At 39.8% G+C, this 13,508-nt stretch overlaps 1 protein-coding gene across 1 annotated transcript in view; it reads left to right on the top strand.

Moving 5' to 3' along the window:
* Positions 1–3,522, top strand: part of LOC138809406 (matrix metalloproteinase-20) — a 34,059-nt gene extending 30,537 nt beyond the window's left edge. Inside the window, exons 9-10 of the mRNA XM_069995931.1 lie at positions 2,210–2,313; positions 3,422–3,522. Coding sequence (XP_069852032.1) covers positions 2,210–2,313; positions 3,422–3,522 — 205 coding nt within the window. The remainder of the gene's footprint in view (positions 1–2,209; positions 2,314–3,421) is intronic.
* Positions 3,523–13,508: the final 9,986 nt, after the last annotated feature.

Raw genomic sequence — 13,508 nt, 5'->3', positions numbered from 1 at the left:
ACCACCTCCCAAACATTCTGGACTTCCTTCTCCACTTTTTCTCAACCTGCCTACAGTTATCTGATAAAGTATGATTAAAGATTAAAGACTAAAACAAGGAAACAAAAAAAGAAAGAGAACTTAAAGGTTAAGCTCACGGATTACTTAGGATCACAAAGTTTACTCAATCTCACACCAACAAGTTAATAGTTCTTGAAGTCAAAATAGGTTACAAGATGGGGGGAGAGGGGGGAAGGGGCAGTGGCTCATGCCTGTAATCCTAAATACTCAGGAGGCTGAGAACTGAGGATCGAGGTTCAAAGCCAGCCCTGGCAGGAACATCTGTGAGACTCTTATCTCCAATAAACCACTAGAAAACCGGAAGTGGCGCTGTGGCTCAAGCGATAGAGCACTTGCCTTGAGCTGAAAAGTGCAGGGACAGCACTCAGGCCCAGAATTCAAGCCCCAGGACCGACATAAAATAAAAAAATAAGCTACAAAATCTTATGATGGGATCTGACCTGGGTGCCAGTTGAGCCAGGCACTTGTTATGTGAAGGTAAATGTATTTGTGTAGTATACACACACAAGTATGTTAATGTAAACTAACTCTTCTCGTCAGGGTCACCATTTTCCAAATCAAGAAACCAGGGCTTCATCCTCAGAGTTTATTCTCCTTCCTGATCAAAAAGCCAACAGATATGAGTCAGAAAGTCAAATTTAGAGTAGATCACTTGGCTAGTAAACTCAGGGCTCTGAGTTCAATCCCCAGCACCATTAAAAAAAAAAAAAAAAAAAAGCTGGTCAGGCACTGGTGGCTCATGCCTGTAATCCTAACTACTAAGGAGGCTGAGATCTGAGAATTGCAGTGTAAAGCCAGTCCCCATGAGACTCTTATCTCCACCTAACCACTTAAAAACCTCACAACTGACAAACTTATCTCTAATTAGCCACTTAAAAACCTCATAATTGACCAAAAAAGCCAAGTCCATCCCTACACCTCATGTTCACTATTATTACTCTATTAGAAATCCCCAAATATCTGTCCCCAAAGGGCTACAGAAAAGTGCAGCAATTATGAATGGAGAGAGGTATAGCATAGATTGATTATGGGGGGAAAAACATGGTTGGTTGTTTTTTTTATTCTGAGTTTATGTCCTTCTTGCCTTTTGAATGACAAGGTGATTTTCTTGGTGAAATGACAATGAAGACCAAGCAGTAATAGGTTATTTTCTTGTCATTTTTGATCGTTTGATGGTAATATTCTTAACTGATAAAATGAAAAGGTAACACCATGTTATCTAGAAGGCTTAAATAAAATGTGACTAGGTCATAGCTAATACATTGACCTGCTAGAGGAATTATCTTCCATCCCTACCCCCAATACTCTGGAAAGCATACTAATCCCCAGTCCTTTCAGCCTGAATGTTTATTTTCCAAAGTTTGACTCTTGGTCAAATCGGGATTTATCCTCTGCCTATGCAGTCAGAGCCACATGAGAGGCACAGTTCAGGAGATGGTGGGTCTGACCTACTGCCCCAGGAATCTACCCAGAAGTCCAGGAAAAACTGTCTGACCTTTGGTGGGAAAGGAGAGAAACATAAACCCAAGAATATCCCCATTTAGAGCTCTGTGCTTAAAAAAAAAAGTGGGGGGGGGACTTTCTCATACTTGAAATGAAGTCTCACCAAAGGGGTAAGAGTCATCTCTGCCTAATGCTGAACTCTCACAGCCAGGCTGAATCATGGCCTTTTTTTTTCCTTAACCAGGTATAATTTAGATCACAAAGGGATATGGTAACCATTCTACAGAGTTATCATTGACTTGTGGTTGCTAATGTAAAAAGAAAAAAAAGAACATTAATCTACTCTGTGGTCAATCTTGTAATCTTCCAGGAAACAGCAATAGAATTCAATTCAGTTGATTTGAAAAACAGAGGTTCAGTAATTATAGGTTTTACTTGATTCTCTACTGGTTATTCATACATGCACTTATTCATTCAATATGCATTATTTTTTGTCTTTCCTCCCTTGCTATATATGTCCATGGAGAGATGTCCCTATAAATGGCATTCAGCTGTTTCATAAACCAAGGAAATCACATATAGAGGGAGACAAAGACAACTAAAATTAGCAATAAATCAGCTGAGAATATGCCCGACCAATATGCTGTGATCTATAATCAACTAAATACTCTTCTTACTTTAATTTGTGAAATAACATCTCTTCCAGCTATGATGAAAGAAAAAGGAAAATGGAAAAGGACTATCCAAAAAGCACTGAAGAAGAATTTTCAGGAGTAAATGGCCAAATAGATGCTGCTGTGGAACTGAATGGTGAGTGTTTTTGCAGAAATTCTCCTTGAGGAAATTATAGCAAGAAATCTGGGCTCTGCTGTAACACAAAAGAAAAAAATACATTTCCAAACATAAATCAAAATTTCTTTTTTGGGGTCCTGGATCCTCTCATAAATTTAGCTAACCTGATTATGTAGCCAAAGAGAAATTATGAATGATCAACCTCTGCAGTTCTCTCTTTACTAAATGAAAACGTAAGTGTGAATTAGTCAGACAGTGGTGGCATGCCAGTAATCCCAGCACTCTGGAGGCTGAAGTAGGGAGATTTTGAGTTTGTGACTACCTCAGCTACACAAAAAAACCTTGTCTCAAAACACAATCTATCTCCTCAGTCCATTAGTCAGATAGGTCATAAAGTCTACCTTCTTCATCTTTAAAATATACACAGTATCAACCCTCCCAGAGATCACTTGTACCCAACTCTGGAAACTTAACTCTAGGAAACATGTTCAGTTAAAACACTTAACAGAACTTAACAGCTAGGAAAGTTGAATGAAATTAGTATCATACATCAAATACTATAATCGAAACTTTTAGATCAGTCATCATATTCTTGACTATGTAGCACAGTGTTGCTTACGTCAGCAACACAAAGACAGTTCCAGACATGACAAGAACAGTGAGAGTCTTGTGGGTGCAGGGGAAGAAATCCTATCCATCCAATATAGACAAAATTCCTAGAGGATAGGACAATCTGTAATTTAGTATTGCATTGTGGGAGACTTCAAGGTGCTTCAAGAAGTGATCTGAGAAGGAAAAGATCAGGCTTAGCAACACTACAGATTTAATAGTGAGAAGTTAGCTGGTTTTAAAGACCAGGGAAATAAAAAGGGAGATGGCTTGTTTGAAGCAAACGCATGACGCATAATTCAGAACGATCCCAAAAAAGATCCCCTTATCCTAGCTGGAGCAAGGAGGAAGCCTAGCAGCGATGGGGAAGGTGTGAGGTTCTAGAGCTTGGGGAAACCCTGCAGACGGTCCAGCTCCACACTGCCATCAACGCCTCTCAGTGCCAGCTCCAAGTCCTCCTATTCATAGATCTACAGGTCATCTCTGGTAACCGTAATTTCAACTTTGTCTCTTTTAGGCTACATTTACTTCTTTTCAGGACCCAAAACATTCAAGTACGACACAGAGAAGGAAGACGTGGTTAGTGTTTTGAAGTCTAGTTCCTGGGTTGGCTGCTAAATAGCAAGGTCTAGTTGTTACCAAGGAGTGAAGAGGACTGCAAGCAGTGATAAGTGAATCGTGAGGACTAAAGCAAAATGTAAGACAGGGGTTCTTCTCGTGCCCTCCGGTTCGAAGAGTAATTTAGAGTTCATTGGAAATAAGAGTGCTTCTCTATTTTTCAAAGTTGCATGGTCAGAACTTTACTACAAATGAGAAATATGGCAACTTTACACAAAATCAGAATCAGCATAATAGGATCTGCAATTACACATTCATGATAGCTTTCCTCCCCTAATACTCTAAATAATACTCTAAAGTAAATCAATCCATTTGGTTTTTATTTCCAGGAAGAATCCTGTTTCTGCATTCCTGGCATATATTATCATGCTTTTTATTAGGAAATGTCATTGCTATATAAATTGTGATTCTTGTTTACAAACAATGGCTTTTCTGGCCATTGTTTATTAGGATGCATACTAACAAACCCATTTCTACTTCAAACACATCACAAATGAAAACTGCCTAAATTTCATTCTTGGTTCTCTTTGTTTAACTCTGTGTCTACTCATTGGTGGGATTGGTAGACAAATGTTCTAGAGAATTTTCATACTAGGCCACAGATGGGCACTTTCAACAGAAAAACTTTTCAATAAATGCCAATAAAAATGTTAGAACAGTTCTTCATTCTTTCCTCTTCTGTTAACGTTTGCTAACTTTATAACTATTTGGCACCAAATTCTGTGTACCTATAGAGGTAAACACTAATACAGTATCGTGAGTACACGGTAAAAATAACAACAGTAATTCCTTCAATTTCCTGTTTCCTTAAATGCCTACAAAGAATGCCATCTTGATCCATCTCAATCTCATTTGAATCATTATCCATTAAATGGAGTTCATCTTTTTGTTTTCATTTATTTAATTGCTTCAAGCTAATTTTTTTTTGGGGGGTCCAGTCGTGGAGCCTGAACTCTGGGCCTAGGCGCTGTCCCTCAGCTCTTCAGCTCAAGGTTAGCACTCTACCACTTGAGCCACAGCGCCACTTCTGGCTTTTTTTCTTTTTGCTTATGTGGTGCTGGGGAATCGAACCCAGGGCCTCAGGCATGCAAGGCAAGCACTCTACCACTGAGCCACTTTCCCAGCCCTGCTTCAAGCTAATTTTTATGTAGTCCTCAATATTGGTAAAAAAAAAAAAAATTTGTTGTCTGATATTCGTGAGAATATTTTTAATCTCACATTATCCTCTATATTGTTGTAAGGATTCAGAAAACTTAAAGACTCTAATACTGAAGAATAAAATACATGTAATGTACTACCTGGAATAGTTTTTAACAGACCTGGCTGTTATTGTTAAAATCATTTATTGAAGGAGGAAAGAGGCAAATGTTCAAGGCTATGGCAAGCTTTCCATTTGGGTTTGGGTTTTGCTCTTTATTACTGAAAGTGGCTACTCATACTCAACCAGATGTTGAGTATTGGTTAAAGACCTTGGGTGACCTTGTTTTCTGATGTCAAGGTGTCACTCTTAAAAAGCAAAAATAGATAACTTTTTGTTATCACTAATTACTCAAAAGGTCAGACATAGACACAACAATTCCACTCATATGTACAAACCTACAAGAGACTGAAATATACCACACAGAAGCTTGCACACATTTCTTGGCACAATATTTACCCATGATAGCCCAAAAGAGAAAACATCTTTATCATCTCATGCATGGATAAAGTGTAGATGCAAGTAATAGGATATTATTCAACAATAAAAGAGATGATATACATGAAGCTTGAGAACATCATCCTGAGAGAAGCCAGACACAAAAGGTCACATGTTGTATTATTCTATATGTATTCTATTCTGTATGAAATGTTCCTAATAGGAAAATCTATAGGGGCAGAAAGCCACCTAGTGCTGGTCAGGAGTTCCTAGCAGAGAAGACTAGGGAGACACTGCTATGGGTATAGACTTTCTCTTTTAGTTGGAAAAAAATTTCTAAAACTGGTGATGGTCGTACAAATCTGCGAATTTATTAAATACCATTCTATTGTACATTATAAATGGGTAAATTGTGTGTTAGATGAATTATCTCTCAATAAAGTTGCTAATATTTTTTTAAAAATGTAACTAAGCAACACAATGGGATAATCCATGAAGTCCTTACATCCTAGAAGCTGTGGCAGAGACCACACAGCAATTAAACATCAACAAACCTCTTGACAGCTGGTACCTTGTGTTGAGTCTAGCACTAGCTCATGAGCACGCACATGGAGGACCTGACGCTGCTTTCACAGATGTAACTGAAAGCAATTACATATGTGTTCTGGGAAAGGCCTGGCTGGATTCATAGACCCTCACATTTGAGCTGTGTGATGTTGTTCAAGTTCGCTAATTTCTTTGATTCCTTCTTTGTAAAACTGGAATAAGAATTATTCCTACCTCTTAGGGATATTTAAAGGCTTAAATATGTGACTCAAAATATGTAAAACTTTTACAGTAGTTCCTGGTACTCTATAGCAGTTCTGTAGTTATTGTTCTTAAAACAATTGGAGTTCATTTTGTTTTGAAATAGCCTGGAGAATGTATATATAACACTTGAGGTCTAAAGGACTGTTGATCTGAATGCCATGTGAATTTATAGTCCACAACCCAAGAGTGTTCTTATCCAAATTCCAAATGAAGTCAATACAAAAAAGTATGTTGATTATGATTAGCTCTCATGTCCCAGAAAGTAATTCCTATCAATCATCTTTCCTTTGTTGAATTAGAGCACTCCTGGTTCCAAGATGTAATTGGTATGTATTCAGAAAAGGTAAAAGTCTCTCTAAAGCACAAGAAATAGTGATTGTGTTTATGTCTTATCTCAGAACACTTATCTAACTTGATACAAGAACTTCTGGAGAAATAATTTACTATATGCATAGTCATACTTCCACATCTGCAGATTCCTTACCCATAGATGCAGTCAAACAATATAGAAAATATTCACTCAAAAAAGTGTTTACACTGACCATGTACAGACTTTCTTCTTGTCTTTCTCTAAATCATACAGAATAACTATTTCCATAGTTTTTGCATTGTATAGTTATTAGGTATTCTATTTGATCTAGAAGCAACAGAGGATGTGCATCAGTTACATTTTATTTAAGGGACATCTGTGTCCCAGATATTGGTCTCTCTGGGGTCCTGGAAGCAATCTCCTGCAAATACTAAGGAATAACGGTACTTTTCACTTACCTTCAGAGTAAGTACAAAAAATGTCATTTAAGTAGTAGTTAAGATATGGCTCAAGTCTCCTTTGAGGATGAAGAGGAAGCAGAACACACTTACTTTCTGATGTATTTTCTGTAAACTTACCACTTAAACTCAGTGATGGCTGCAGGCAGAGTCCTGTGGAATTGCCAGAGAGGCTTCAAAAGAAGGAATGGATTCACCTCAAAAGGGGCCTCCCTGCCGGGCGCTGGTGGCTCACGCCTGTAATCCTAGCTACTCAGGAGGCTGAGATCTGAGGATCGCGGTTCAAAGCCAGCCCGGGCAGGAGAGACCGTGAGACTCCTATCTCCAATAAATCACCAGAAAACCGGAAGTGGCGCTGTAGCTCAAGTGGTAGAGCGCTCGCCTTGAGCTGAAGAGCTGAGGGACAGCTCCCAGGCCCAGAGTTCAAGCCCCACGACCGACAAAAAAAAAAAAAAAAAAAAAAAAAAAGGGGCCTCCCTGACAGCTCCCAACTAAAATTCCAATAGCTGCAACCCAGGTCTCTGCTACTGAGGCTGGTCCAAAACAGCCGTTCTAACTTTTCCTGTTGAGTCTTCTGTTTCTTTCCAAATGGTTATTTGGAAACAACTTAGATTTCCATGGCCCAGTTTTTTATTAAGAATTTTGCAGGTAATATTTTTAAATTATTGACAAGTCTTCAGTGTGCTTTCATTTATACTTCATTCAAGTGTTTCCTCTTTCTTCTTATTTCAATCATCCCTGATATTGAAGGTTCTTTGCGAGGGACTGAGAAGGTGGTTTAGTGGTAGAGTGCTTGCCTAGTGTGCATGAAGCCCTGGGCTCTATTCCACAGTACCACATAAACAGAAAAAGCCAGAAGTGGCGCTTTGACTCAAGTGCTAGCCTTAAGCAAGAGAAGGTCAGGGTCAGTGCCCAGTCCCTGAGTTCAAGCCCCAGTACTGACCAAAAAGAACCCAAAAACAAAAAGAAAAAACAAAGGTTCTTTGTGAATATTCACAGCTTAAAACTACTCAGTAAAATACCATTTGAGAAAAAAATAGATCATGATGGTCAACAGATCTGCTTTTCATGCTCCTGTAATGGAGCATAGAAAGAGTCAAAGCCAAAAGGCTTCCTGCATTTTTCTATAACAGGCCATAGTACAAGAAAGAAGCAGTGTCCTATGATCATTTTCCATCTTCCCAGCCTGTCTTTAGTCTTTAAGCTATCACCAAGTAGCTTATGAACAAGCCAGATTAAAAGGCACCTTGTTACACTCAAAATGCCATATTTCTAGCCTTGCTTCCAATACCTAGACTCTTGGAATTTGAATAGTAACACTACTGGAAAGCTAGTTGATAAATATAATAAATATACTATTATATTATAATAGACACACATATAGTCAGCGATTATCAAATGACTTTGGGATCCAAAGGGTGGCTCTTTTTAAATGTGCTTATCTTCAATTCACTGAAGTGGGTATTACTGTTTTCTCAATTAAGTGAACTTAAACCAGTCCTGGGGCTAAAGAGGCAGAGCTGGGATTGGAACCCATGCCCCGTACGCTAGGCCATTAAGGATTCCTTGAGATAGACTTCAATGCACTGATAGCCTCAGAGCAAGTACATATGATAAATACTCCTTCTCTATTAATCTTAATCTAAAATCCTATCCTGTAATGCACCATATCACTTAACATGTTGGGGGGAGGAGGGTGAAGTAAAGCTTTTGTTTCACAATACAATTGTTCTGACTACAGCTGGAGGAGAGATCAGAGAAGAAACATCAGGTGACAAGTCAGTACAAACATTGCAAAAGACCAGTTGAGAAATCTTCCATTTATATCCTTCTCAGATCATGTGCAGTAGGAAAAAAGTACATTGGTATAAATAGTTAAAATTTTATTCTTTATCATCTCAGGCCTATAATGCAATAACTGATGTGAGGTTTTGAAGCTAGAAGTCAATGTAGGTAGTTAGAACCGCTTCTATTCAGCATAAAAAATCTGCAAGAGCACACTTGACTCTCAGACTGCCCTGTGCTTATAGCATGCCACTTTGCTAAAACGTATATACTTACTTCCATATATGAATTTATTCTACAACAGATAATTAATATGTCTGTACTGGGGGAATATGTTCCTGAGAGCATATACATGGGGGTGGAATTGTTGGATAATAATCTAAGCATAGATTTGCCTTGAAGTATACACCACAAAACATTTCATAATGGTCATAATTGTCCTACTATTTTCACTGAGTTTTATTAAATATTCATTTCACTGAGTGGTTTTGTGTGCCAGGCACTGTTGGGATGCTTTGCTTAAGATGTTTTAGTCTTCACAACAAGTCATTGAGGTATTACTGTTTTCTCCATTGAAGTGAACTTATGCCACGCCCAGGGCTAAAAAGAGGCAGAGCTGAGATTGGAACACATGCCCCATACTCTAAGACATTAGGCCTTTCTTGAGGCAGACTTCAATGCAATTATATCCTGGGATCAAATACATACACAAATAACCCTCTTGCACAGGAAATGAAGGAAGACAGTGGCTGGTCCTGAACATGCATCAACTATCACCTCTGTTCAGAGACCCTGAGGCTGAGAGCAGAGGTTTCAGGCAGAGGACCTCAGACAGGGGAATTCCATGTGGCCTTGGCATGGAACAAGGACTGGGAATAGTAGGAGGAAGGAAGGAAGGATGGCTTAGGCCAGCTGGGAGGTAAGGACCCACAGTGAAGCTAAGAGCTCTGTGCTTTGGCTCATTCAGCATTCAGTATTCACAGCAGCCTAGATAGATGACATCTTTATCCATCAATCATCTGATTTTCTGGAGATGTGGAGGATAATACATACACAAGGGTCCTGAATGAAAGAAGTGACTTTTACACACAGCCTTTCACTTGGAGAGAAATCACTCAGATATCTCTTCTGGAACTCCCCCTTTGTTCTCTGATTCTATTTCTAGGGGAAAATTTTTTCCCCTTCTTTTCCTCATTCCACTGGTGCTTGTCTATCACTAGCATCCATGCTGATGGGAATTCCTCTTAAAATGCCCACAGTTTCTTTTATGAGCCTCACCTTACAGACTTATGGGAAGCCCTGGGCAGGATGCCCTGAGCTTCTGGGTATGTGACTGCACTCCTCCAAACCACAAGTGCAATGCTTCCAATGCACAGAGCACCTGTTTTCTTCTCTCAAAACTCTTAGCTCCACTGAGAGACATAAACCCAGGGAGACTCAGCATGATTCTCTAAGGTACAAGCTTGGGCCCCCCTATACTAGTTCCAAACTACCAGGAGGTCATTATTCCCCCCAGTTCTCTATCTTGCTCATAAGCATTCACCAAACTCAAGTCCCTAAAGAGAAAGAAAAAATTGTGACCTGTACAAAATACATGTTTACATGTGGCTGTGACATCATTTTAAAGCAGTCTGTGGTGAGGACTGGACATGAGGATGGGGTGAATTCAGTCCATACCATGATCCTGGAAAGAAGTGGTGGACTTTCATATTTACCAAAGGGAATGCTCTGACTGTACCTAGATAACCAGCTTAAAATCACCCTTACACTGGAGACATACTTGCTGAAGAGTTAAGGAAGCAGTTTGCCTGAGTAATGGGGGGCATAAGTTGGTTCAAAGCTTGGTTCCACCACTTACTGTTGAAGTTATGTAAAGTCCTTTTGACTCACTTACCTTACCTGTAAAATCATGGTGATGGTGATGACGATTTTACCGTTCATCAAACTTCACTACCCAGAAGAAAAAAATCATGTGCTCAGCTGACTGAAGATAATGGACTGCTGTAGTTCAGCCTCATATAGGCATAACCCTGAGAGGCATTAGAGAAGAGGAGTGAGGCTTCCGGTAGCAGAACGGTGAGTTTCTGATGTGGTTGTTGATATTGATGATGATAAGCAGTCCTCACTTCAGTTTGGGGAAGTGGAGTGATCATGGGTAGGAATACACGCAGATTCCCAGGCAATCACAAGGCAGTTGACTTGTTTGTCAAGATCTAAAAGATATAAAATGGTAAGATCGTAAGATCAGAGACAAAGATTTCTGGGAAAGTAACACCTGAGTGAACTCAGAGCTTGGTGTCTCACATCAATACCAAAACACCTGTGCAGGAGGAAGTGTTGAAGACCTGGCCTCAGCAACACCATGAACACAATAGGCCCTCCAACAGCTCAGCTGTCCTGGTAGGAAGCACAGAGGATGTTCATGAGCCTGATAACAGTCGATCTACCTGCTGCTGCTTATGGTGATGATGATGGTGGTGATAGTGATTATTTCTAACTTGTCAGCATTATAGACTAAGTCTTTGGTATGGTACCATTCTTCAAGAAACCAACTAGTCGCTTGGTGATAAAATAATTAAATCAGGCCCCTTGCCTCTATAGAGAGAGCAATTCAGGCTTATGATGATTGACACATGTTATTAATACAGACCTGTTTTTACTGGCCTTGGGGCATCAGTCCCTGAAATAACGCTAAGGCTTAAATCTTCTCTGTATTTCATCCCCTCAGTAAATACCTTAACCACTGCACGGATTACACTACATTGTGATTTTGGTTCTTGAAGAAGGGCTTTGGGTCCTTTGCTTTATGAATTTACCCAGCCCTCCTACAAAGTGAGACTACAAACCATATGCGTTATCAAAGTTTGGCCAGTGAATTAAAACCCATCCAGACACTCATATGAATGACACTATGAGCCATAAGTTGAACAGTAGCAATGGGTCTGCAGAATTTTGTCCTTTTTCTCCCTAGAATGCTCCTGTCACCATCACCAAGAGTAGTAACCTTTTATTTCTTAATTTAGTTTCATTTTGTTGGGAAGGCGATATACAGAGAGGTTACAGTTACAGGGGTTACAGTAAGGTAATCAGCCATTTCTTGTTGAACATTGTTGCCCCCTTTCTCGTTTTCCCCCACTATCCATCCCTCTCCCAGTAATAATCTTTCATAAACATTCTTGATTCAAGGTAGATGGGGAACTGAACCAGATAGTAATTCTTTTGGTGAAACCAGCTCATTATCTTTTCATTCCCACTAACCATGATCACAATGGCACAGATACTCAGTGTTAGAAACATATCACATCCTAGCAGCTAGCACAGCACCTGGCATAATGAACACACTAAATACATGTTTGTAGAATGAATGACTACATGGCTGAATTGGTGAGTAAGAGGTAGCATGCAGTGTTGGAGGGAGGATGAGCTTAGCAGACAAGCAAATTTGGATGCAAATCCCAGGTCCACTGCTTGGCTAGCCATTCTAATTGTGGGGTTAAAATCAGTATAACAATGTAAAAATATATCATAACCCTGTTTAACAATAACCCAGGATTTATTTGACTGACAGTGTCAGAAAACCAACCCATACAAAGTCAATCATTAATGAACAAAAAAGATATGGTAAATTTTATTGGCTTATACTATATACTAAGAAAGCCAAATAGTGCCATTTCCTTCTAGTCTAGTTAAACAGGTGAATTCAAGCTGCAAATCTGATAGGCCTCTGCTTGATTTTCTTCTCAGATGGGTTTTATCCAGAGAGAGACAAGATGGCCCCTACGATGCTCCCAGCTTTTGTGGGCCTTATGACTCATATTCCAGAAAAAGCACATGACCTTCCCTTAGCCACTGTCTACATCAAACCCGGAAACAAACACTCTGTATGTCAGACATTGGGGGGAGGAGATGGCACAGGACAGTTACTGCTCTCATGGGCTACAGCATCTAGAAATCACCAAGGTTTAAACTGAGGGGCAATGGGAAGCAGGTAACCATTGAAGCTTGAATGTTTCCTTGAAACACAGTAGAGGGGAGAGGGGGTCTCTGAAGAAGAGTACCTAGGGGGCTGTGAAGGACAAATAAGATTTCTTCAGGCAGCCAAGCTTTCTAGACAGGGTGCAGTGGATGGGAGATGGAGGAGGGGTGGGAAAGAAGCTCAAAGGAAGGAGACATCTTGGGTTCAGAAAGTGTGATCTGCCTGGCATCACTGGAGACAAGTGGGAGGAGACGAAGCTGGGAAAGTGAAGTGGTCAGAGGTTTGCACTCCTGTAGTGCCAGGTTAGTAACTCATTTTATTCTTAGGACTTGACTTCACACATTTAGGGCACATATTCCCTCGTGGATGAATGGAAAATGGGAGAATGAAGGCCAATGGAGAGATAAGAAGTAAACCAGTAGAGACTCAGACATGGTTAAGTCTACATCCCTGGACTTAGGCTTTATCTAGGTTAGTACCCTGGCTACAATGTTCAGTAATTTGTACAACTTGAAACAAATTACTCCCATTTCTCTACCTATAAAACAAGATTAACAGCAATACCTACCCTCATAGGATTATAAAGATTAAATACTCATAAAGTATAAGAATAGTGCTTCCATGGGGCTGGAAAGGTGGCTCAGTGGTAGAGTGCTTGCCTTGCATGCCTGAGGCCCTGGGTTCGATTCCTCAGCACCACATAAGCAAAAAGAAAAAAGCCGGAAGTGGCACTGTGGCTCAAGTGGTAGAGCGCTAGCCTTGAACTGAAGAGCTGAGGGACAGTGCCCAGGCCCAGAGTTCAGGCCCCACAACCAGACCCCCCCCAAAAAAAAGAATAGTGCTTCCAAAACAATTATTATCATTCCTGAAGAATCAGAAATGCCTGATTCCTTTATGATTTTTTTCTTCTTAAAGATTTAATGAAGAAAGTTTTTGTTAAAGTTATGAATTGAAAAAATAAATTTAAAAAGATAAAATTGAAAATGCAAAATTTTCATGAATCATTATGAA

The sequence above is a fragment of the Dipodomys merriami genome, unplaced genomic scaffold, assembly GCF_024711535.1.
Source record: "Dipodomys merriami isolate MVZ:Mamm:240054 unplaced genomic scaffold, mDipMer1.0.p SCAF_103, whole genome shotgun sequence".
Lineage (NCBI taxonomy): Eukaryota > Metazoa > Chordata > Mammalia > Rodentia > Heteromyidae > Dipodomys > Dipodomys merriami.
Note: the sequence above shows the minus strand (reverse complement) of the source record. Positions and strands in the feature narration are given on the sequence as shown.